Genomic DNA, 27,318 nt, shown 5'->3' on the forward strand with positions numbered 1-27,318 from the left:
ATGGTCTGATGGATGATGTAAAATTGTTTATGATAACGTGTAAATACTTGCATTTCGTAAGAATATATATAGTTGACTTGATTAAAGATATACGATCGAGTATATACGAAAAGAGAATGGAAAGTGTCGTCTGTCGTACGTGTACCGAAACTGAAAAGCGACCAGTTCGTTTCATACTTTCAGTAGTATTATATACTCGTACTATTGATAAACATAAACGTGAAGCACCAAAAACATAACATAATAATGCTAATGCCATCTAGCAACAAAAAACTTGTAAAGATTATTAAAAACATATGCTTCCGAATGTAATTACTAGCTAGTATGTACTACTTAATTATAATCTTATATATAAAAATCTTGATCAGAGACAAACCAATAATGTCTGCGGCTGTCCGGCCATTTGTAAATCTTCCGGTTACGCCTTGTGGAAAGTCAATCCCGTAAGGTGGATAATTGGCTTTAGCCCCGGTCGCGAGTCCATTGTTGTTCCCACTGTCGACCAACGAGTCTCCAAATATGAAGTAACACGGGACTTGTGGTGCGCCCGAAACCACCACAAATAATAATGTTTGAACCTGTATTACGACTATTATAAATATTAACACCGTGAGCTCACGAATCATGTTTAATTTGTTGGACTAGCTAGAAAAAGAATTGAAGGATGTGATAATTTATTTTGAATGCATGATATATTCATACTACTTATAGAAAGATATGGGATGAAAGGTGGGCAAGTGGGAATTCTATTTGTTTCAACGGTTATGCGTGGGCAAATGGGAATGTAATCATTTATCATAAAAGTCAATTAGAATCAAGTATTATTTTATTAGTGATTTAATCCCATGCTTTTGGCATATATTGTTAACTATCTATGCCATGTGGCTATTGATGGAAAGCTCTAATTTGTTTATAAGCGATTGTTCGCTCCTGAATGGCCTATATATATGTTCTTTTGATTACGATGACGTACTTTTGAATCATTTGATCATGATATTATGTTAAAATAATGAGATTTGCTTAATTAGCCAAATCTGCCAGCTTATTAATTGTTGTTATAGTTTATCTATTACTAGCTTAGTAATTGACTTGATTTGTTTAGTGCAGGAATGACACGTTGTGATTGTAGGGACTGAAAGAATGAAAAAATACGGAGTGAACCTATGCAAAAAGCATTTTTTTTAATTAGCGTGACAAAATTTTTAATTTGTTCACGCTAACTAAAAATGTAAATAAATGCAACATTATTGGTAGTAAAACCAAAAATGGACGATGAGCGGTGAATGGAAGATGGATTTCTTTAGTGAAGATAGAAAATGGTAAATGAATGAATATGAATGATTTGGAGAAAGTAGAGGAAGACGGAAACGAATGGATGCACGGAAGATGGGTGTGGTACCATGTGATACCGTTAGTGGTAATGATCAAGTTGGAAGATTGGGTTCGGATGATGCCCATTTCCTTTTCTATCTTTCAAAACTATCCATATTGAGTTTTGTTTTGTATTTATTATTTTATGAAATATTAATATTCAAAATAGAAAGTAATTAAAAAGTAAGTTTGGAAAAGATGTGAGATGAAGAGAAATTTTTGCAGAGGTCGCCGTGTGGGGTGGTGTAATGGGCGATCCACCCCTCGAAACAGGGGTTTCATTTTTGCATTGACATTTTACTACAATAACATTTAACTAAAGTTCGCTCGCTATGACATTTGAAAATACATATCTGGTCAGACAATATTTCTAAATATATCTTATATCAGTGAAAATAAAAAGAATAAAATTGTGGGGCATTTCCACCTGCCACTCGCTATGACGGCAACCCATATTCTTTGAGTTTGAGATATCAATCGCGAATTCAAGAATTATTTATCATATATATGTACCAAGGTTTTATACCTACACGATATGCAGCTATTTACAAATATTTATTTAATAAAGTTTTGACTAATATTATTTATTTTGTAGCTATAAGAATAAAGATAAACATGTATTAATATTTAATCACATAAGTAAAATTATCAATAATATGATATGGATTGTTTTTATTAATAATACTAGGGAATCAACCCGGGTTTAACCCGAGCATTTTAAATAATATTTAAACGAAAATAAAATGTAAAATAAAATATATGTATTTTTTGTTACTTAATATATTATAACTTGGTTTAGAGATATTAAACTGAATAATATTATATTATATATAAATACTTATTGCATTAATAAAACATAATAAGATATTTCCAATCAAAAATAAAAGTTTAAAATTTTTTATATATAAATACTTATTGCATTAATAAAACATAATAAGACATTTCTAATCAAAAATAGAAATTTAAAATAAGTATTTAATGGGTTATTTATCTTTAAAAATGTTCAATACTAAATATAACATCATAAATAAAATAAAAACCTTTTAAAAAGAAATATAGACATATCACATAATAGTTTTTCTAAAAGTAACTTTAGAAGACAATTCTCTTTTATTATAATAAAGAATTGTAATAGTATTAATAATGTAATATCTTTATCTTTATATTAAATAAAAGATGATTGTTGTGACATCATCATTCCATAAATATTGCTTATTTGTCACATCCAAATTATTTCTTAATATTAAGTTTCTTTTTTTTAATTTACTTGTAATAAACACTTTTATTCTTAAATTTTATTGCATTTTTGTTTTTGTTATTTTATAAAAAAAATTTAGAGATATATATTTTTTAATTTTTTTAGAAAAAAACTCTAATAAATTATACATTGTTTTATAAGTTTCATCGTCTAAATATTTTTATAATAACATATTTTTAATTATTCACATATTATGCGAGTTAATAAACTAATTATAACTTATAAGATATACTATTTTGAGGAGACGAGTACTCTTAGACTATTGCAACTTCGGTAACGAAAATGCAATTTTATAAAACTTTGATTGATATGTCCGGGTTAAACCCGGGTTAATTAGCTAGATTAATAATGTAATATCTTTATATTAAATTAAAAATGATTGTTGTGACATCATCATTCCATAAATATTACTTATTTGTCACATCCAAATTATTTCTTAATATTAAGTTTGTTTTTTTTAATTTACTTATGATGTCATAAACACTCTTATTCTTAAATTTTATTGCATTTTTGTTTTTGTTATTTTATAAAAAAAATTTAGAGATATATATTTTTTAGATTTTTTAGAAAAAAATTCTATTAAATTATACATTGTTTTATAAGTTTCATCGTCTAAATAACTTTATCATAACATATTTTTAATTATTCACATATTATGCGAGTTAATAAACTAATTATAACTTATAAGATATAATATTTTGAGAAGACGAGTGCTCTTAGACTATCGTAACTTCGGTGGCGAAAATGCGATTTTATAAAACTTTGATTGATATGTCCGGGTTAAACCCGGGTTAATTAGCTAGCTTAATATTAAATTGTAAAGTTGTAATCGTGTTACATACACATAAGATTTGATAATTTTGATGGAAGATTTTTATTTATTTATTTTTTTAATTTCAAATTTTTATTAATATATGATAAAATATAAAATATTGTTAAAATAAATATGGAGATGTCATATAAGATAAATCCTACATGGCAACTTTTTAGAATAATCTTGAGTTTGAAAAGCTAGTGCTTTAAAAGGCTTGATTAACTACTCTTTTAATATATATAGTACAGTTATTGTGAGAACCAGTAAAAGGTCGAGAACTAATCTAATCCATTAGATTATCTAAATCAACGGTTAATAATACTTAATGGCAATTATGTAAATAAAGTCTCATTTAAAAGGCTGGAACGTGCATAAAGGGTAGAATGGGTATAAAAAAGAGTACTGATAAAACAAATCACTTACTAAAACCAAAACACAAAAACAAAAATCCCCAACCCTCAACCCCCTAAACACTCTGTAAAAAACTCTAAAAACGTTTTTTTAAGATTCAATCCAATCATAAAATAAAAACAAAATCAAGAATTGAAGAAAAAATTCGTGGTGTTTGTGTTAACAATTAAGAGTCTGGGATCTATTATATGGAAAATTTCAATTATAAATACAGGATTGTCTTTTGATGAAGAATAAAAGAGGTATTTTACTAACCTAAAAAAATTTGTAATTCGATTCATATTGGTTCATCTGGATTTATAAATTAGTGTTGCTTCATGTGTTTGTATAAGTAATTTCGATTCATGTGTTTCATATTTTTCTTGTTTTTTCATTGGTAGGAACAATTAAAAGGAGTGACAGGGTAAGAATGTTGTAATGATTTAGCAACTTTACCAATAAAAAAGAAACGACGGTTGATTTAACTGGTCTATCAAGTGAAGCCGATGAACGTATATCTGAAACACTATGGTTTAGCTGTAAGTATATTGTTTTTTTTTTTGTTACAATGTTATATTTGATGGTTGCTGTAATCAACGTTAGAAATACGGACACATGTGTTTGACGTAGTAAACCGGTCATAATGGACTGGACACATATGTTTAGATGTAGTAAACGGGTTCATCAAGTTATTTGTTTTTTTTAATAAATTTTTTAACTTGTTTAGATGTATTAAACTAGTGATAATGGGCTAGACACATGCTTAGACGTATTGTGATTGTGCTACTGGATACATTTTCTATCCATATCCATACCAAAAATTGCAAATTTCATACATGATAAGGGCAAATTTGATGTATGCGAGTCAGATAACATATGTTTATTCAAAAGTCGTCAAAATTAAAATTTGGATATGTGATAATAGGATAAAGAAACGTGGGTTTATTTCAATGTACACATTTGTATGTTAGGGCAATTGAACATGTGATGAGTTAGGTGTACACATTTATATGATGGATGGTTTCAAATGTGTGTTCAGTTTGATGTACACATTTTAATGTTTGGTAGTTCATCTGTGTTCAGTTTGGTGTACACCATTATATATTCGGCAGTTTACCGTTGTTTAGTTGGTACAACTATGGAACGAATGTTTGGGTACAAGAGGTTTCGGTTTATCATGTGTGATTTTGTGTTTGAATAAACATGTGTTCCACTATGAAACTATGAAACATATTTATGTAAATGTGTTGTAGTTGTAAGGAAATCAAATGTGTTCCACTGTGTGAATATCAACATGTGTTTTATTATTATTTGGTTCAGTCTTGTAAGATGTGTGTTCTTCATTGTTTCATTTAGTATTAAGTAATGTGAGTATGTGTTTTGTTATCATTTAGATTAGCCTTGTTTAATCATATACCTGTGTAAAAATGATGTTGTGACAATGTGAACAGATATAAGGGAATCATCATTGGGTCAAGATGCCCGGGGAGGATTTAAACGGGAACAAGGATGGTTGGCTGTTAAGTGATCTAAACAGAGGTGAAGGGAGTTCATGGAAAACACGGTTTTCATCGATCGATGAAAATATGTTATTTTATGAATGTCAGGGATTCCTTTAAGATTTGATCAGTTGTACATGTGTGTTTTTTTAAGCAATCAACTGTTTCACTTTAGAATGTGATAATCGGTCAGGGAAACATGGGTTTTCCGATGCACACATTGTATGTCATTCATTTTACAATTCTCATGCGTTCACAAATGTTAATGAATTTATGCTTATGAGGTCCGGAATATATTGGGTGTGATTTACGATGAACAAATGAGTACCACATTGTAATACATTTATGTAAATGGGTTATAACTTTGTTTCGTTTGGTTTATCGTAAATGCATATATACATATAGTACACGTTTTGAAAATTTCGTTGTGATCTTTTTAACACCAGCACAAGTCTGACAATGTTGTTAGAAGGAAAGTAAGTGGGTCGGTGGATGAAAATCATATATAGAAACGGAATTAAAAGAAAAGGATAGAAGCAAGAATCTAAGAGTAGCTTTTTTTCATAACTATGCATGAATAATGTCAAAATGGATATAACGATATTGGCTGGAAAAGCGAATCAAGGGGGTGAAGGATTCAGGATTCAGGAAAAGCGAAATAATAGGCATTTATTTGTTCCTAATGCTTTTATTTTTTTCTTTTATAATTCATTTATCAAATTACTATATTATCCCCAGGCTTTTTAATTAAAATATAGTTCTCATGGTTCTCGACCTTTTATTGGTTCTCATTTTATCTTTTAGCTATATATATATATATGTATTGAGGGTAAAGTTATTTTGAGAACCCCTTTTTTTGCGAGAACCTTTGAGAACTTTTCAAATCAAGTCCAACCGATTATTGTTCTTTACATGAAAATTGTTTTTTGATTGTATTCTGAATAACTTATGTGTAATTTTGAAGTTTATAATTGATTAATAATATTTCAATTATGATGTAAATGTTAAATATGAAAAATGCGAAAACAAAGCTGATTGCATAATAAGTAGACATTTATACAACATGCCTTAAAAGTTTATTCCGCTAGATAAAGAAATAGAAAGAAAAGTGTCCAAAATAGAACATGATACCAATACTAACTTAAATTCAGAATGTTATTTCGATGTGTTAAGGGATCCAAATATAGTTTGAAAACCATCAACGCGTTCCCATCGTCGAATATTCAAATTGCATATTGTCTTGGAATCAGCCCAATTTCCTAAGACGAAAACATGATCTGTAGGAGACTAATTTTTTTTTGCCGGACTAAAATGATCTAGGAGACGCTATAATTGTTAAAATTTATAAAACCCGATCTAAATAACCCGAAACTTGATTAACTCTACCAAAATAATAAATCATTCGATGGTACCCAAACAAACTAAAAAATAATTAGAAACATAACTAATGATTATAGTTGTGAAATATGCTAAGAGAAAGAATAACATAAACTTCAATAATAAATTATCAATAAGGGGAATTGTGTAGATAGAAAACAAAAATTTGTTTAAAGATATAAAATAAATATAACTTGATGAAATAGATGGTTGGTATTTCTTCGTTTAAAGTTAATGGTGACAAATGCGTATAATTTAATTAACCATAAATAAATCAATTAGTTTATGCTAGAAAAATTTGGAGAATAAAATAGGAAAAAAGTTGAATAATAATTGATCGAGATGTTTGTTTAAATCAAATTATTTAATTATTATATCTTAACATGCATGATGTCATAAATAGATGTTTTTAAACTAAAGTTAATGAATGAAAGGCAAATAGTTGTGCCAAATTAGATTTTTTTTTAACTATTTTTTAGGGATGGACTCCAACTTTATGTATGAAAGAAAAATTTGATTTGCTTTATAATACGAGACAAAGTACCCGCACATTACGGCGGTAAGATGGTGGGGGTGATAGGTCATAGAGTGTGATAGGTCATAGGAGATGATATGTCATAGAATGTGATAGCCAAATGTTTTAACCGTACGTGCTCCCCTCAGATTTAAAAATTCGTCGAAAGAATATCGAATGACATATCTAATGAAAGAGCATGGAATTTTAAGAACACCCATATAATTTTTATAATTTATCGATGTACGGTTTTTACAATAAAAGATTTTGAATAAATTAGAGAAATAAAATGATTTATGGAGAAAGAGAGAAAAATGATTGGTTGAGATTTGAGTGAGGGAAAATGAGTGGTTGAGATTTATATAGATGTATTGTACCTTATGCATTAGTAGGTGTAGATTATTGAAAAGTTAAAAAAAAATTGGATGGAACAAATGCTTTATAATGTAGTAGAGATAGATAATAATAAAAATTTAATTAAATATTATGTCATAAATTAATTAAATAAAAATAAAATTATTAATAAGAAAATACCTAATAATGCCAAGAAGGTTTTTGGTTAATAATAATGAGGTAATAATTAACAACTTTCTTTTATTTATATAAGAGATAGTAAAATATAGGAATGACAATGGGTCGGGTTCGGGACGGGTAGTGTCAAATCCGAACCCCCGACCCGACCCGATACCCATCGAGTACCGTATTGGGGACCCCGTTGGGGGGTAAAATAATGTCCCGAAACCCGACCCGATAAGAATAGATATTTTTCAATAATAATTACCAAAATCTTGTTTAATTTGAGAAATGATGCTACATGCTCTTGATGTTTTGAGAAATGGATATGCAAGTGTGGAATGACTGCCAACCCGAATTGAAGGTTTACCCAGCCAAGTTACATTCCGAATAATCCAAGTCTCATTTTTATGAACATATTGTATCATCATCTCCCATTTAACGTTCACTGACAACCTAACGATATCATCACTGACATAATACTACTTTTTTGGCCACATATTGTTTTAATGGAACAAAAGACGGTAACACTACCACGGGAAAAAATCCGGCAACGATACAGGTAAATTAACACTACCAAGCTAATTACAAACATGCGATTAACGGTAATATTAAAGATAACATTACATATAACCGGGAAACCCAAAAAGAGCTTGTCGGAAAACTGAAGCAATAAAAAATCCGAGAAAGGGGTCACTGGAAAACCGAAGCAACGTTAACAAATACCCCAAAGAGGGGTAGCCGGCTAACATGCAACAACGGTTACCAGATCCCCCAAAAAGGGGGTCACCGGAAAACATGTAGCAACAGTAAGAACAACTAGAAACCCCTAAAAAAAAGTCACAGGAAAAGCAACAACAGCGGAACAGAAACCCCAAAAAGGGGTGGTCGTAAAAGTGAACATTTTGTTCATCGCCGTAACGAAAACCCAAAAAAGGGGTTTTAGATCTCGCTCAGAATAAATGTGTAGTACGTTAGGAATATCGACAAGTCGTTTCCGGCATCGATTTCGGCAATACAAGCCAAGAAAACGATAGTATTTGCCTAACCCCCCCCCCCCCCCCCCAATCCTCCCTCGCATAAAAAAATAAAAGTTTCAGGTCAAAGACAATTTTGACACTACAATTTACATAACACGCTCCCAAAGTTCACTTACATTGACTTAGTTTGACAAATATATAGCTAATGCAAAGTATCAATGCTTGCCGATGGATAGGATACAATGAAGCCAAAAAGCCGATACTTATCAAAGGAAAATGCCGTTACAAAGTGGCGACTAATCCTTGCCCCTTAGACCATCTTTAATGGTTAGTGTATTCTCAGTGTATTACGATGAATACGCCAGGTATCCGACATATTGGGTTAAAGATGCCGGCGTATTGGCCCAAAGTATTCACCACCGTGCAAAAAGGATTTATGTATTGGCTTTTTAATGAGTGTTTTTGTTTTTTTTTTCTGATGACTGATGATATCTCAAGGAGTTTAGAAAAAAAATTGTTCACTGTGTTTTACATTTGCAGGTACCCAAGGTAGAAGACGATCATATAGTAGATATAGATATAACCAATTATATGTAAAACCCATTTTACCCCTTGAAGTTATTTTTAGTTAAATATATCTACATTAACTTTCATCTATGACTATGAAGTTTGAAGCTATTTGAAATTAAGTTGCAAATTACCTTACGCATAAATTTCTGAGTACTCTTATTTATTTTTAAATTATTTATTGTTCGATAAAATGTTTTTAACTTAATGTAATGTTGTTTTTAATTTTAATAATAAATGATGATGTTGAACCAATAAACTGATAGTCAAGTGTGAAGTTTAATGGTAAAATTGATTTAGTGTGGAGAGTCAATGTGTTGTTGATGTGACATAATAGTGGGTTAAATATGGTTTGATCCGTCCATGTCTATTACCAGTATAAAGTTATAATTTATAACTCGTAATGACGTAATTCCCACCCCACCCAACCCACACCACATCAGAGAGAGTGAAATTGTAGGAATAACTTTTTAAGAAAAAACTCCTTGGAAACTTTACTAAAATCCCGCCCATACAAAAACATTTCAAACCTCAACTATTTTTATAACCTGTACCCGCCCCAATACAAATTTCAGGGTCCAAATCTAGGGTTTCTCACAATATTTCATCAATTATACACATATATTTAATTTTTCTTTATAAACCAATTCTGTTGAATTTTCCAGTTTAGAATGGAAGGCCTGTATGGAAAGCTCTATGATAAGTACACTAAGCTCAAGGTAAACATAATTTAATTATAATTACAGTTGTCAGTATTTTTATTTATTTATATATTGTAGATGTATATATATACATTTGATTTGGTTTAATAAATAAAATAACGTATTCAGGCTCAAAAGGATAATGAAAAAGACCAGATCAATTACGACCAAGAAGAAAAATATGTTGACTATGTCTCTGGTATGTGTATCTATTTTCCCTTTTTTATCCATTCAGTTGGCCCGAAGCGGTTAGTTGTGTATCCGTTCGATTGAGATAATTTACGGGTTTCGGTCCATGTCTGTAGTTATATAGCACATTCCCTATTTTTGAACGAAAGCTCATCTCTTTATGTTATCTTAGTATTATGAATGAATGAATTGGGCAAAAAGAGTCTGTATCCGTATTTAAGCTATTTGTTCGCTCCGTTATTGCTTGTTACCAATATTGTGCAGAGGCAGACATAGATAGCACATAGCATTAGTCACTTTCATAAATCCAAAGATTATAAGAAAAACATAATGAAACGGTCACGCTTTTAAGTTGTGTTTGAACAAACTTGAACTAACAGTTTTAGGGCTTTTCAACATACTGCATCTAATTGTCGTCAGTCATCCATTGCAGAACGTATCTTTCTTCTTTATGCATTTCTTTTGAGTAAATTCATTGATTCTGTTTAAGTTAGCGAAACCTTTAATTTTTGTTGCTGTAAGGAAATGAGATCACAGTACTCAATCAACTTTTTTGGGAATATGGTTGCCTATCCAAGTGCACTAAAACAAACAGTCAATTCTTGAGCTCTTTCTGGGATTTTGTGTAAACGATAAAATTCGGATTGTTGAACCTCTAGCTGTGAGACGTCTCAGGTGCCACTACATTAGTACATTGTCAAACCTGCAGTTTTCGGTCAATTTTCTAAACTCAGTGTGAGTACTGACTACTGAGTATGTCAATATGTACTGGGACAAATTTGTGTGTCAGTGTGTGCTAATAGCATGCAGTGGATCACTAACAACTTTTCAGTACCTTAAAGTTTACATGCGGAGTTATGAATTTTGATAATCATACTGATCCTGATATATTATAATGCTTCTGATGGATATGCAAAGGTAACCTTATATATTTTAAGTAAAGCCAAAGAAGCATAGAATACCTCTTTTATGAAAGAAAATTAATTTCTTTGGCAACTTTTCTAGTTGAAAGGTTTAAAGACATATTTTCTTAAACCATTAGTTAGCTGAAGGTTAAAAAAATCATGCGTTATGCCTGTTCATATACACTTAACACTTTCCTCTCTCGAAACTTTGTTTCTCAATTTCTCTCATTTCCATCTAGGACTTTATTCATTTTCATTTTCCTTTCCATGAATTATTAAAAAGCCTTGGATGGCTCCAAAATTCCTTGCAGCTCTGTATGCAATTTTAATGATTGAATGGCTATTATTTTCTATAGCTGATAAACAAGGAGCTTAGAAAACAAACAACATAAGTAACTTGAAAACCATGGTCTCACTCGTCAGGGTCTATGAATAAGTAGTCGTAGAAAACTTCCTATTTTCTATTATTGTATAGCGTTCAAAAGAGTTTTTCTGGTATTAACTTGGACTTCAAAATTTTTTGAAGATAGTGTTTAACGTGAGTGCAAAATGGTTTTTTTTAATGCAGTTGTAGATGATTTGATTGCTCATTTAACCAGTGAAAAGGACAGGTTATCTGCAGAAATCAGTGAATTGAGGCAGCAAGTTATCTCAATCAGGCAAGGGATTTTCTAGGGTACTTCATATTATTTATTGCTATTAAGTCAACTAATCTCTTCATTTGCAGATCGGCCAAGGATGAAGAGCAAGAAAAGTATGAAAGGATGTTAACAGAAGAGACCCAGAAAAGTAAGGCAATTTTTGTGTTTTCATGAATTATTTGATCAGATTAGACCACAATCATGATAAGTACCTCATTGCTTGGCAAATGAGTTCTCTAGCCTCCTTTTCAAGCTTGAAAATTCACAACCCAAGAAATTTAACCCAATATTGTTGTTTTTCTCTTTGAATAGAGTCAATAAAAACAGTAATTACCATAAGTAAAACACATCTATTAAACAGTTTGATCAAAACCTCCAAAGTGCAGGTTGCATTATGATTTAGCAGCTTTCTTTTTGTCATTACAACTACAACTTGCATCTAAATGTGATATTTATCGAATTATCGGTCTCTGTCTAGTATCTAATTGACCTGATCGTATATCTAACTACTTTGTCTTCTCAAAATACACCACCAGGCCAAAGAGGAAAGGTTTACCAACTTTCGTTGTTACGGATAATAACGTATTAGCTGCTTAAAATTGTATTTTTTTAGCCATAGCTCTAACTGCTGTTGAATGTGTGCTGGGACACGGTAACAATTACTACAAACTCATGCAATGTGATAGATGACTTGCAACTCATTTACTTATTAAGGGCTGCTTGGGGTTAGTCTATATATTTAATGAGTCAAACTGATAAATAGGATATTAAAATCTATGTTATCAATTTCGGTGAAATTTTTGTGAAATTTCGGTTTTCGGTGGTGGGACATAATTTCAGTATTGAATTTCGGTTTAGATATCGTTTCCGAAATTTTCGGTGGTTTTGACCGACATTTGACCGAAATACCACCAAAATTTCCGAAATTTGACCGAAATTTCCGAAATTTCGGTGAATTCTGTTTCAGCACTTCCAGGTTTTATGTATATATATATAATATTAGAATTACCGAAATACCACCGAAAAAAACGATTTTTCGTATACCAGTCCGTGACCGAAACACCGAAATTTATGTCCTTGACTACTTAGATTAAAATGAAGCAAGTCAAATGGGTAGAATAGATCCAATCGGTTAAAACTGTACTTTTTTAAATGCATCAAAACATTCTAAGTTGTTTATCTACATATCAGATTTAATGAGCTTGTGATGTATTTTGAAAGTTAAGAAGTTTTGGTCACATCAACCGACCTCTTTCAATATTCACAACATAATTACCTTCTTAAGTATAGCATGCCTCGCCCATTCTGCCAGCTCTACTGATTAGGAACTCCTTACACCTCATTATATGTGCAACTGAATGGATCTTTTAACTTTTGTCCCTAATTCACACATTTCTGTATTATTGGGATATCTGTCTTTTATCAATTGCGTTGACTTCATTTTTTTGTAGACAAAGAACTTTCAGAAGAAATTCAGAGGCTTCAAAATAGAGAATCTATTTCCACCACTTACGATGACACAATTGGCTCTCCACTTTCGTCAGGCAGAACCAACAGCTCAACAAAGAGAAAGCGACGCAGGACTTCCATACATGACCCTGAAGTTGAGGTTGCTCTTGATGTTGGTGGTCAACATGATCAAAATAATCATACCTCACAACGCAAATCAGAAAATGCTCTAGAGAAAGAAAACATGTTCGTTGTTGCTTTTAATAATGCTACTCAGGTACTGTGTATAGTGTATGTCTCCCGTAGCTGTAAGTTCTTTTGACTTTGGTTGTAGTTATTATACTGACCATAGTAATGTGTATTGTAGCCTAAATGCTGTCGTCAGAGGCTTGGCAATTCAGGTATTTCTATGGGTATGCAATGGTTGTACATTGAAGTGGAATTTCTATATCTGTTACTAAAGAATGGGTCGAATCATGTTATGATTCATCTACAACTGTTTTTAATTAGGAAAACAAAAAGAAGGTAAGCAGAAAAGGATGGAAAGTCCGCTAAAGTGTATGATTGTTGTATTAATATAGTATTTTATATCTGAAATGCTTGATTATTATGATCATAATATAGTGGTGGCCAAGTTTTTCACACACCAATAACTTTTTCTATAACTATTGAAAGTTTTAGGTAAGAAAAATATGTGATTTTTGTGTCCACCAACCAAGCTTAGGCAAGGTGTTTCACCGCGTACAAAGTATTACCTGTTTTGGCTCATAACTAAACTAATAGTTTGTCTTTAAAATACTAGATTATTATGAAAGTTATATAGTAGCTGCAATTATTTTCAAGATACTACTCATAATTTTAAAATACTACACGTTTTGGGGGAAACAAAATAATCTTTATGTCCATCAAGCTTAGCTAAGCTGTTTTAACACATACAATAGATGATCTGTTGTGACTCTTTAGCCAACCCAATAGTTTGCCACCGAGAAAGGCTACACTTACAAACACTTTTTTATAAACACACGTGTCACTAATCAAATTAACTTTTTTTTTTCCTTCTGTTTTTTCTCTCACTATGTTAATTGGACCATCTCACATGACACAAGTGTTTGTAAATATAAGTTAGTTTTTTTTTAAGTGTAGCATTTATCTATGCAACCACTAGTTATACATTAGTAATCTGTATCTTACTGAACTTACTTATGGTGTAGCAAGTGCCTCTGATCCTACCATTTGCATGTTTCAAGAGCTTGTTGAGTGCCTACTCAACCTGAAATTTTCTATTGGAACTCAGAGCGGTGATAATACACAGATAACTGCAGTACATGAATCGAGTGGTAATTCTCTTGTTCACTTATAATCTGATATACGGTGTTGGTAGTTTATCTTCGTCATATAGTCTAATATCTCATTAGAATTCAGCATTAGATGTTTCCCTATAAAGAGTTGTTTCCATTTCTACAAGAATGTTATTAGGTTGGGTTTGCTAAGCTGTAATGAAAGGGGGAATGGAATACACTATTACGATGCAATGAAAGAAACATGTTTCTTTTACCTGTTTTAAATGGAATAGTTCATTGCTTACGGAATGTGATTCCGTCTATAACTATACCTACCAACAGTTACAGGGAACGGTAATGACTCAGTCAGTTACAATGTTAATTCTAATACCCCATTTATTCCATTCCATCATTATTCCAATATTCCATTCAGTCCAACCACATAGAATAGCATTTTATCTTTAATATTGTGCTTCACACTGAATAAAATAATAAATATCGACATGGGTCGTGTACAACTCAACTTGGAGGACTACGTGTAAGTTCTACTTTGTCTTTGCACGATACTACTGCTAATTAGATCAAAAATAGATTTATTGTTAGATCATGGAGGGTTTGGGTTCCAATTTTTAAGCCACTAGATTTTTACCATTTCTAAGATAGACAATCAAGGAAGCTAATAAAGGTTTGAAGTCTTTATTTGGTCGTATGGTGATTTTGCCCAAAGTTTACACACCCTTTAGTATGTCACTCCTCTGTCATGAAATGTGAAGCAGAGTGATTGTGGTTAGTCTTCCTCTTAAGGCTCATTAAGTCAAAGATTCTATGACTAAGGGTTCTGTCAGTATGTAAAAATAATATAGCTAATAAAGAAATTGCCCAAAGTTTGTTTTAATGCATATGATTGTTTGGCGCATTATTCAAGATGATTATTGTTATTGTAATCATGTTATAAGAACAGAGAAGAAAGTTTTAGCAGGTCAACCCAACCTGTTTTCACCCATGCTTAAAATTACTTGCCACCCATTCCACCTCCGCGATCCATTCTGCCACTTGTACTGAGTTTTTTCTATGTGATTCAGCCATATATATATATATATATATATATATATATAGGGGTGGGTTAGATTAGGGACTCCTTATTTTAGGGACTGTTAGGGACTCGATCTAGACCGTCCATTTTCATCAGATCTAATCACCACCGATCATCTCCGGCGACATCTCCGGCCATATTCATCTCCGGCGAGACTTACACATGTGTAAGTTGAATAAAAATTATGATTCGGAGCGGGCTTTGCCTTTAAGGATATTCATAAACCAAAGCTGGTGAGGGTGATAGGTCATTGAGGGTGATAGGTCATAGTGTGATAGGTCATAGAGGGTGACCGGTGATGGGTGATCTACCTAAAAAATTGTATTTAAAACATGTGTAAGTTACTTACACATGTGTGAGTCTCGCCGGAGATGGTCACCGTCGCCGGAGGATCATGGTGGTGGTCGGAGATGATCATGGTGGTGGTGGTGGCCGGAGAAGGAGGTAGAAGGAGTCCCTAACAGTCCCTAAAATAAGGAGTCCCTAATTTAACTTTTCCCTGCAGCAAAAAGTGCAACAGATTGTTTATCCGAAGCCAAATTGACAATGCAGAAAGAGGATTTTTGGTTAGTAATCCCGGCCAATGTAGTTAACTACCGGGAAGAATGAAGCAAAAAGTGACTTAGGATAATAGTATATACAATGCTTATGCTCTACCCTCGTTGAAGACCAAAGGATTTAAAGCTCATGTGCTATAATGAAGAATTGATATTTACTTTTTTATTTGAAGTATATGATTGGTGAAACCTGTGAAAGTGTAATGTGTTATCTTTCCGATAGATTTTGAAACGAAAAAGAATTGACACCTTGTGTTTTTAATGATTGGTCTTGACAGGATACTCATTTAATTTGGGATGGGTGAAGAATGAGTTAGGAGACGAGGAGTTGATGTACCGCGCGTCTTCATTGGGAACCTTTGAGAGAGTGGCACCAGAATGGATGAGGGATGTGATCGTATTTAGTAAGAGTATGTGTCATGTCTTCTTCAAAAGAGTATCCGCCATTCTCTAGATTCATGATTAAAATGTCCTTGCTTTACATTCTGTATAGTTAGATGTTCTAAAAGCTTGAATACAAAAGAGCTCTTGTTTAGCTTTGTATGAAAAATGTTGCTTTTGAGGATTATGGGGCTAGCTGTTTTTTATGTGTTAAATGTCAGAACTGATGTAAGATTAATGCACATATTTTTGTTATATATTTGGCTTAGTATATACATAACAAGCTGTGTTTTGTGTTTTCGTAACTGCTTGACTTTTGTTTGCTGTTGAATGTTCTTTAGTTTGTATCAAACTTAGCAGAGGATGAGTCAATGAGGTTGGTGGCTTATCGGTAAGGTTTTTGACTCATATGATCTTATGGGATCAATATAGTTATTGTTATACATGTTTCTTTATTGTCACATTTTACATGTTATCGTGATATGTCATCAACCAGAATTAAATTCGTCCATCAATCATTGCAATTACATTCGTCCATCAATTGTTTCGTAAATCTTCGTGTATCAATTTAACCATGATCTACGGGTCAAAATCTTGTCTTATTTGTTTTACTTTAATACTTGTTTTACAATACCCAACCCCAGTATAGCAAATAGTGTTAATAACTATTTTAATGTATTGAATGTTTTGTAATATTTGATTTACATAGTATGTCCACAAACAAATGAACATGAACATAGCAATATTTTAATGAACAAATACCAACACATCTTTATGTTTCAGTTATTTATTCTTGAGCCATTGTTCAGTTAGACAAACAATTATATATATAGTTTATGTTCATGATCAATGTATAGTTAGAGCCCAGGATATTATGTTTCTCGAATCATAACATGTCTTCTACGTTGTTAACTTTACTCGACATTTATGCTTAGCTAACATACCTGCACTTGCATTGCCCAAAGGAGCTGACCGGCTTTGAAATATTCAGCTTTGCCAAGACAAAGCCTTCAAAACTTTGAACAACATTAACATAAAAAGAAAAAACTAAAGAAAGATCTAGGTTTTTTCTATGGTTGCAACTTGCAAGGTAATATGAATAGGACAGGAAACCATTGCGAAAAATGGGAGCTTGTTGGGTATAAGCTCATGAGATAAGCAAAGTATATAAAGTATAAACACAAATCCACGAGACTTGTTTTGTCAACATTTAAGTGGTGCTAGTTCTTCCAACAAACACTTAAGAAACATAAGTTTCTATTCTGGCAAAAACCTTTTGAGCTCACCTGAATATTATGTTTTCGTGCCGCCATGTGGTTCTTTAGGAGTTCATATAAAAACAGAGTCAAAGGCTACAGGCACAAAGGAAAGGCCAAAGTCAGAGGCTAGAAGAAGAGAGGGCGGTGGTGCTAGTTCTTCCAAATGAAAAAATGAGGGACGGGTTCTGTGGGCACACGACTGTAAATAACTTTAGTTTTATGTGACATTTGAGGACAAATTATGCTTCCCCCTATTTTCCTCTTGTTGGGTTTTGTAAGCGAAAAAATGTGAAGTTTTGCAGCAGAATTTAGATGGTACTTCGGTTGTGTATGCGCTCATCTTGGGTGCAAAAATTTATGGTATTTTAAATTGTGATTCATCTATTACTTTGTTTTGGAGCCTAGCGTTCAAATTTTATGGATAGGAAAAAGTAGAACTGTTGGTACATTATTATTGTGACAACAATGAGAAAGATATAAAATCGTTGGACATCTCTTTTCTGGATATATTACGAGTTGAGTTGGATTGGCAATATATCTTTATACTAGTCTTCAAGTCCATTCGATAGCCGGGTGGTTTTAGAGGATATGTTTTTTAGCTTTAGTTTCAATATATTTCCTTTCTCTTGACGGAATATCTCAATACCCGAGCTCCTGCTTTCCTAGTGTTTTTTAGTTATATTATAGGTTATGAAATTTGAAACACTAACTTAGTATCCTCAAAGTTTAAAGGTTATCTCATTAAAGTGTTCAAAATTTTAAAACGAATACACAAAAATTTAATAATTAATTGTTAAACTTTGGCCTGAGAAGTTATATATATCATCGAACCTTATAGTAAGAATTCGTCTTTGTAAGGTACCACAAATATCCTTATTTAGTATAAATCCGGACACCATGCTAATTGATCACAACTATAGTTGAGCCAAGTGATAAATGTCTATGGGAAAAACATCAGAGGGATTAGTTGATAGATATGTTCTTGTGGCAGCTATCTTGTTAGCAGCTTCTGTAGAATGATATGCATCCCAAAAGAAATATTCATTCCTATTAAGACATGGTACTTCAAATGGTAGACATGAGAGACCTCCATTGTCCACACCCGTTCCACAACATGCACTATTCACCACTTTAAATCCTATACAAACAAAAACGATGAGTCAATATATATGTAATTCAAATGGTTTTTATGAAAAAAGAGCTAAAATAAAGCTTAATATAAAAGCGAAAATTTCATTACAAAATGAGACAACACCAAAAACAATATTCAGTTCTGTCAAGGATGGTAAAGGTGAGATGTAAACAGTCATATCTCTATCTGAAGATAGAAATACTTCTTACAGAAAGACCTTAAACTAAAGTATGTGTTAAGAGAATACATGACACACAAGTATTGATGTATGTGGATATAAGAAAGTTGAGGTTTTACCAAAATGTGAAGGCTGATGGATGGCTTCCATGCTCATATCGTAGAAGTTTAAATAGATAAATTTCGCATCTTGTAGCCTCATGTCATTGTTAAGATCATAAACTAGTGATATGAGATTGCGATTGAATAGTCGAATTCCTATATCAATGTATTCAACACAAGTGTCATTCTCAGAGTGACGCGCCATTTCGTATGGGGTACAACCGACCGGACCCAAACCGTGCATAACAAACTTCCTTGCTCCGTAGTTGTACAATGTCTTGTATTGAAATTGATAGAACAAACATTAGTCATACATCCTTCCATTTTGTATTTATAAGGAGGTGAGTGTTGGAATAGTAGCAACTTTTAATAAATAAAAAAAACTCTACAAAATATATAAACGGACTCTTTTAATGTCAACATAATGAAATCTTTTGAAATTTAATTAATTGTGTATGACTGTTAGGATTTAATTTTGTTAGTTCGGGCCGGAGTCCATGTTACGAATGAGGCCCAAAGTTATAAGAAATACCGAATAAATCTTTAGATATATGATTTGGGCTGGAGTCCATGTTACGGTTGTTGTTTCTATTTTAATATTTTATAATTACATCCCTAACAGTAAACATCAAATGTAGTACGGTAATTTTTTTGTATAACATAAAAAAAAAAAAAAATTTTACAGCAATTTTTTTATAACGTTAGATCTCAAAATTTTGAATACTCTCTAAGACTCTAACAACCAAACATAACTTTTTATCATTATGAAATAGGAGTATTTTTTAAAAAAGTTACAAAAAAAAAATAAAAATACTAAGAACTGAGATATTAAGTAAAACGTACTCACCAAAATCTGGCTTCTATATTGTTGAATAAGGGCGTCCGTGAATTCTTCAAGCGTAAACAAGTTGCTGGTTTCGTATACTGCTGGTATATAATAGTTGTTAAGGTAATCGTTACTGCCAAATCCGACACTATATATGCACTTATTTAGATGTCTTGATGCCAAATCAGGCCCTCCGAGAATTTTTCTGATACTAGACATTGTCATTTGGTGATTTATCAGTTGTTGATTAAAGGTTATCCGATCTCCCTGCATGTATAACAATTACATTACATATATATACTACATTTGTATTAGTATAACAACTTTAAAGTATACGTAAGCAAATCTTGTTATTAATTGTTTATGTCCATATATGGGTGTGAAAATCTATTTTTTTTTTACAATAGTACACTAACTTTGAATATCATATCTTTAGTAATAGACATCAAGAAAAAGGTGTGAAAAGGTTTGAATTTTTGTTGAAGTGAAATATGAATTTAAATCATTACCAGATGTTGTCCAGTCTCGTCACGAATGCCTGCTGCAGCCGAGGCATAATTTAGTCCAAGTAGTATATCGGATCCATTTGGAAACGCAAATGGGGGAATCCGACTAGTAAATCCCAAATTTTCAGCTGCAAGTGCATGGGAAATGTGTCACATTAACGACATACATACATATGTAACAATATTGGATAAAAATTATGTAACTTATAATAGGGTCAGAGGGAGAGACCGATAAAATCAGCATAAGTCCGGCCGTTACAAAACCTTCCGGTTGGTCCGGAGCTGTAATCAATACCGTGAGGAAGATAAATAGCTTTGGCAAAAGTAACTAATTTGTTGTTGTTTCCGTTGTCAATTAAAGAGTCTCCAAAAATGAAATAACATGGTACTACTTGTTTTCCAACTACCCAAGTTGGTAAGATTGTTAGACCATAAAACAATATGATCATACAAACTTCGTGAATGTATGCCATTATATTGGGGATGATTAGGATTTGATGTGTTGTATGTAAAGATTAAAAATGTGTATTATTTATATAGTTTTGAAGTTGAGCAAACGTTATGGTGTCTAGCTAGGTAGGTTTGGTGGTACTCTAAAAATAACAACCTTTAACTAAGTATTATACACCGTAGTATAATTACCAACGATTTATTTTTCCCTTTTTTACAGAAGACATCTTTTTATTAGAGACACTAGTCAACCTGACCCACAATATATTAAGGTCTATTAACGTTGGATTAGCTCATATCACAGAGAATTTAATATTTTGAATTGAAGTTCATAATCCAATCTCTAACATGAATGATTTTAAGATTAATTGACTGGAATAGTTTAGAAGTATAATAAATTTGTTGTTGGTACCCTACGAGTTGTAGATTGAAGCTATAAGGCCATGAGACGGATCTTAATTGCTAGAGACCAAAGGGAGGCGGACTTTTTAAACTGGGATCATCAATGTTTTGTTTAATTTACCACCTTATTAGCAATAGTAACTTAACACTTTTAGTGACAGACGCTTGGGATTTTGAACTAGAAACAACCACTTGAGATTTTGGAATAGTTTTAGTCAGTCGGGATTTGGGGGCTTTTGGGCTTAGGTCGGGGGCGATGGGTGTTGAAATGGCAAGGATTTGGCCGGGTTGTATGACATACATTTTTTGCTTTAATAAAAAACAAATTTTGAACTTGGTCGGGGAGGTAGGATTTGGGGATTTTGGTTGATTGGGTTTTGAAGAAATGTTGTTAGAGGGAGATGAGATGAGTTTTCTCATAATTAGAAATTTGCAATGGTACTATATTTAGGGGTGAACAGATCAAATTTTTAAAATGTTTATATAGGTTCTTTTGTGAAGAAAATTTCTTCTTGTTTTTTGGGGGTGACGATACGAGCTATATTTCCAACCGTTGATCTTTATAACCTGAGCTTATGATCTAACCATTCATTTTAGATGGATCTGTGTACTCTTCTCCCATCGGCTAGAATTATATGTAACGGATTAGGAGATGTATTTTATGAATTTCTTGCAGTTTGTGATTTTGTAACACTTTTAGTGATAGACGCTTGGGATTTTGAAGTAGAGACTACCACTTGAGATTTTGGAACAGTTTTAGTCAATCGGGATTTGGGGGCTTTTGGGATTAGGTCGGGGGTGATGGGTGTTTGGAATGGCTGGGATTTGGCCAAGCTGTAGAACATACCCTTTTTGCTTTGAGAAAAAAACCATTTTAAACTTGGTTGGGGAGGTGGGATTTGGGGATTTTGGTGGACTAGATTTTGGAGAAGTGTTGTTCAAGGGAGAGGAGATGAGTTTTCTCATATAGATTTAGGGTTGAGCTGATCAAATTTTTATGATGTTTATATATGTTCTGTTGTGAATAAATTTTTCTTATTGTTTTGGAAGGGTGACAATACGAGCTATATATTTCAAACCATTGATCTTAATAACCTGAGCTTATGATCTAACCATTCATTTTAGATGGATCCGTGTACTTTTTTCCCATTCGCTAGAATTATATGTAACAGATTATGAACTGTGTTTTTTGAATTTCTTCTTCCCCTATTGTTATTCTAATTTTTTACGGTTCATTTCGTTTGCTATTATTAGAGGATATGATTTCCTTAATGTCTTACTACTATGTCTAAACTTGTATGTCAGTTTACAAATTATATTAAAATTTTTAATAAGAATTTAATTTGACCCCTCCATATAAAGTTTTTTATATTTTATCCATTTCAATACAAAAGTACAAATACTAGCTAAATCAAACTATATACACCGGTAGATGATAGACATACACCAAAACTAAGCAAAGGTAGAAAATCATAGAAACTTCGTTGATTTTCTCATAAAGCTTAATTTCGCTACCCTCCAGCTAAATAAACGCCTTGGTATACGCAGCCTCATATATAATATGTTGTCCTAGGAAGACGTAACATCCCACAAAGCCTTATTCACGAAAGATGGCTAGTTAAAAGCCTTGAATACTCGCTCCTATGAATTAAAGTCGGCATTTGAGTGTATTCCGTTAATAAATATCTAAGGTCGCGTTTAGTTGTTAAAAATATTTTTTAGTTTTTCATTTCTAATTTTTTAGAAATGAGAGAAGTTTCTTGGAAAACAAATAAATATTTTAAAAAACGTGTTCAAAACTTGGAAAATAGACTACAATTTGAGGTTTTCAAACTTTAGAAAATGAAAAACAATAAAATAGTGTTTTCTAATTTTTCATAGAATAGTAGAAAACAGTGTTTTCCTTTCCTTTCTTTCACTTTCTTTTGTTTTGAAGGAATAAAAAAGGAAAGAATAAGAACTTAAACTTTTATTTTTATATTTTTGAGTTTTTTATTAAAACAAAAGAAAGTGAAAAAAAGAAAAAGTGAGAGGTTTTTGAACCCTAAATTTTTCTGCCATCTTTTGCATGATTTGTAAGAAAAAGCCACAAATTTACTAATGTGCCTCTCAAAGTTATATATAAGTTTTAATGACTATAAAGTTATATATGTAAAATAAATCTTTTTATCCTTTCTTTTATTTTCCTTTTAACTCAAAAATATATTTACCTCTCCACTTATTTTTCCTTTATTTGATTTTTCTTTAAACTCAAAAATGTCTTTATTCATGTATATAAGTTAATTTTTTTTCTTATCCAAACTATTTTTACTTTTTTTAAAAACTCAAGAATGCATAAGTAACTATAGATCCAAAGAAATCAAGAATAAACACACAATCACTAGACATACATGTATCATACTGTAGCACATACTGTCATAGACTACCAATCAACTATTTATCAACTACTTATATGTTTGGATAATGATATATCTTTCGTATCCATAACCGTTCAATAATCGTTCAGTGCAAAACTTATATCGTAAATAACATGTGGTACCTGAGAACGTGTGGAAACGAATAAATTTAGTTGATTGATTTGTGTGTTTTATGATTCGATCAAGAGATAAACCAAATTATCAAATTTTAGAAATAAATGTTAAAATTTTAAACGAATCAAAGTGGCAGCACCACATATCATTAACTTTTAGTTGATTTTTGAAAAGACGGTATGTTTATACTCACAAAATTAACTTTTATATATATATATATATATATATATATATATATATAACTTCATAAAATTCGGTTTGGTTAAAATATCATCTTAACTTTGTATTGATTGTGGATGGCGGTCGCCGGTTAATTTTTCATGTGAAAGATGATATGGTTTTTAAGTGAAAATACCCTTAAATTAAGAATACGCTGAGAACTTAAAAATGTCATTTTGATGAATTGAAAGTCCATAAAACTAATATAGTGTATAACTAATTATCATTATTTAAGTGTTTAACAACACATTGATCATTCAAAATCAAAACAATCACGGCTTTTATTTTGTACATCTATTTTGATGAATATGCATCCAAGATGGATGTCCAAAACAAAAAAAATATGATTTTCTCGATTTTAACAGATCAATGTGTTGTTAAACACTAAATAATGATAATTTATTATACACTATATTAGTTTTAGACTTTTAATAAAATAAAATGAAGTTTTTAGTATGTTTTCATTTTAAGGGGTTCTCATTTGATTGTCCCCTATTTTTGTATTATGTAATAATGTAGTAGACATAATCACATAAATGCACAGGAAACCTTTTTACCAATTACTACTAGCTTCTTTCCAACTAGGAAATTTTAAGCTGTCATGTTGAAACGATTGTGTTATTTAGTATACTTTCGTTAAATTAATAAACATTCTGTCATGGATATGTTTGTTTAAAAGTTCATCATATCAACCACAATAGTTTCCGTTCACGCATTGTGCGGTTTCAATTAATTCGATTACTTTTTGTTATTAATCATTTATGTTTGCTAAAAACTTTCACATATAAAATCTATACACATTCAAAGACAATACCACAAAAAAATTAATAAACATTTATAATTAATTGAAAATCTATAAACGATTATGTTTTGTGATAATGTATCGCTATATCTGTTTGTTAAAACTTTTGACATATGATATAGATATTATTCAAAGGCAATAGCACAAAAATATAGTTTTGATATACTATTTGAAAACCCAAAAGAAAAAAATATATGTAAGAAACCAAAAACTAACCCGTAATTTTAAACCTTAAGTGCTCCAATGTGGTAAAATTTGAATATTGTTATAAAAAAAAATAGACGTGTTTAATATAATTATTTGAAAAGCCGAAAGAAAAAACATATGAAAAAACCAAGAAGTAACTCGTATTCAAAAACCCAAACAGGATGCGATTTGAAAAAATCCGAATAATGGTGCGGTTTATAGTATGGACGAATAGTAACTCGCCACGCAGGCAAGTTACTATTCACAACCTATTCATTTAGTATAACATATAATAATATATAATATATAATATATAATTTGAATATCTTAATCTTAATATATAATAATATATAATATATAATTTAAATATCTTAATCTTAATATATTATTACTGTAGAACATGTAATAATATATAACTATTCACAACCTATTCATTTAGTATAATATATAACTAATGATTTATTAACCAATCAAATCACTCAATTTTATTTAATTAACTCTCGCTTATGTCATCTTTTACTTTAATTGTAAATAAAATCCTAATAATCATTATCTAAATATATTATTACTGTAAAACATGTATAAATTAATACCCGATAAATTAATACTATACCTCGATGAAATTAATATTTTGTCAAGTCCCAAATTAAGAGAAATATTATAAATTAGCACTTGATATATTAATAACTCGTTAAATTAATAAAATATACGATTTAGCAAAGTCCAAATAATGGTATGAACGTGGCGAGTTACTATTTACAACCTATTCATTTATTATAGTATATAATATAATATAATAGTTGCTTTCACTTTTCTTCAAGTTAAAATTGTTAATAACTAAGACATGATCACCAATTTGTATAATATAAGTATAATTATTGAATGGAAACCTTGTAAAGTTCTAGATCACAAAAACTTGTATTCATATATATTATGATCGATGATCTCAAAAGGTCCAAACATTTAATTAAAGTTGTTAATAAGAAGTATCCCATTTCATTATTATTGTTGTTAAATTAAATTATATATATTTACTTCTAACACATGTTTATTTTTGTTCTTTCAAATCGTTAATAAATGTTTGATGTTTCTAATTCATATATTATAACAATGTCGGTCCATTACCGTGTAAATATAGATGCTTGATTATCACAATTCAACAAATCATTAAGAAAGTGTGATATGCATGACTTTATTACCATCGAGCAACTTAACAGCTCACATGCCGTGACCAACAAATATATAATTACTTAGTCCCAGATCTGTCAATTAGACGAGTAATTTCAAAATATAAAAATTATATAATAATTGTGAAATAAAAAGTGTATTATCAATATCACAATTTAATGAATACAAAAACTAAAGAAGAAATATATGAAAATTAACATCATATAAATATTGATTTCAGTTTACCTTTTTTTTTTCCAACTTTAGTTAATTAAAAATAGAAACAAAAAATGTATGACCAATATCACAACTTAATCAATACGAAAGCTAAAAAAACAACATATGAAAATTAACTGCATATAAATATTAATTCAAGTTTATGCTTTTTTTTTCAACTTTAGTTAAATAAAAAGAGAAAAAAAAAAAGCAGACAGATAATAATAATAATAATAAAGATTTTTTTTATAAAATTTTTATAATAAAGGTTAGATATTTTTTATTAAATAGATATTTAAAAAAATAGAGGATTAATGAGTAGGGAGTATTAAGCTAAAGGAGGGGGATTAGGGGTGCCAAATGTACCCCCAACCCCTTCTTTTAGTTATATTACTAGTGCTCAGAGCCGTCCATTGGACGGGTAATCTCAAGATATATAAATCTTATAATAATTGTGAAACAAAAAGTGTGTGACCAATATCACAACTTAATGAATACGAAAGCTAAAAAAACATATGAAAATTAACTCCATATAAATATTGATTTCAATCTACCCTTTTTTTTCTCAACTTTAGTTAAATAAAAAGAAAAACAAAAAGTGTATGACCAATATCACAACTTAATAAATACGAAAGTTAAAGAAGAAACATATAAAAATCAACTCCATATAAATATTAATTTCAGTTTACCCTTTTTTTTCAACTTTAGTTAAATAAAAAGAGAAACAAAAAGTGTATGACCAATATCACAACTTAATCAATAGTAAAGCTAAAGAAGATAACATATAAAAATTAAATTCATATAAATATTGATTTTAGTTTAACTTTTTAGTTAAGTAAAAAGGAGAAACAAAAAGTGTAGAGT

The 27,318-nt window shown here is 30.9% G+C and overlaps 2 protein-coding genes across 2 annotated transcripts; one reads left to right on the forward strand and one right to left on the reverse strand.

Annotated features, from left to right (window-relative positions):
- The first annotated feature begins 9,806 nt into the window (after positions 1–9,806).
- On the forward strand, positions 9,807–16,784 carry LOC122595969. The gene is made up of 8 exons (XM_043768455.1): positions 9,807–10,002; positions 10,114–10,183; positions 11,647–11,737; positions 11,806–11,867; positions 13,171–13,445; positions 13,536–13,569; positions 14,380–14,505; positions 16,377–16,784. The coding sequence occupies exons 1-8, from the start codon at positions 9,955–9,957 to the stop codon at positions 16,550–16,552; spliced, it is 882 nt and encodes a 293-aa protein (XP_043624390.1). The 5' UTR covers positions 9,807–9,954; the 3' UTR covers positions 16,553–16,784.
- Positions 16,785–18,647: 1,863 nt separating this feature from the next.
- Positions 18,648–20,972, reverse strand: LOC122595968 (GDSL esterase/lipase At1g29660-like). The gene is made up of 5 exons (XM_043768454.1): positions 20,711–20,972; positions 20,485–20,609; positions 19,997–20,242; positions 19,168–19,426; positions 18,648–18,876 (listed from the first exon to the last, which is right to left on the reverse strand). Exons 1-5 carry the CDS (start codon positions 20,952–20,954, stop codon positions 18,653–18,655), a joined length of 1,098 nt encoding a protein of 365 aa, XP_043624389.1. The 5' UTR covers positions 20,955–20,972; the 3' UTR covers positions 18,648–18,652.
- Between the last annotated feature and the right edge of the window lie 6,346 nt (positions 20,973–27,318).

Source organism: Erigeron canadensis, chromosome 4, assembly GCF_010389155.1.
Source record: "Erigeron canadensis isolate Cc75 chromosome 4, C_canadensis_v1, whole genome shotgun sequence".
Classification (NCBI taxonomy): domain Eukaryota; kingdom Viridiplantae; phylum Streptophyta; class Magnoliopsida; order Asterales; family Asteraceae; genus Erigeron; species Erigeron canadensis.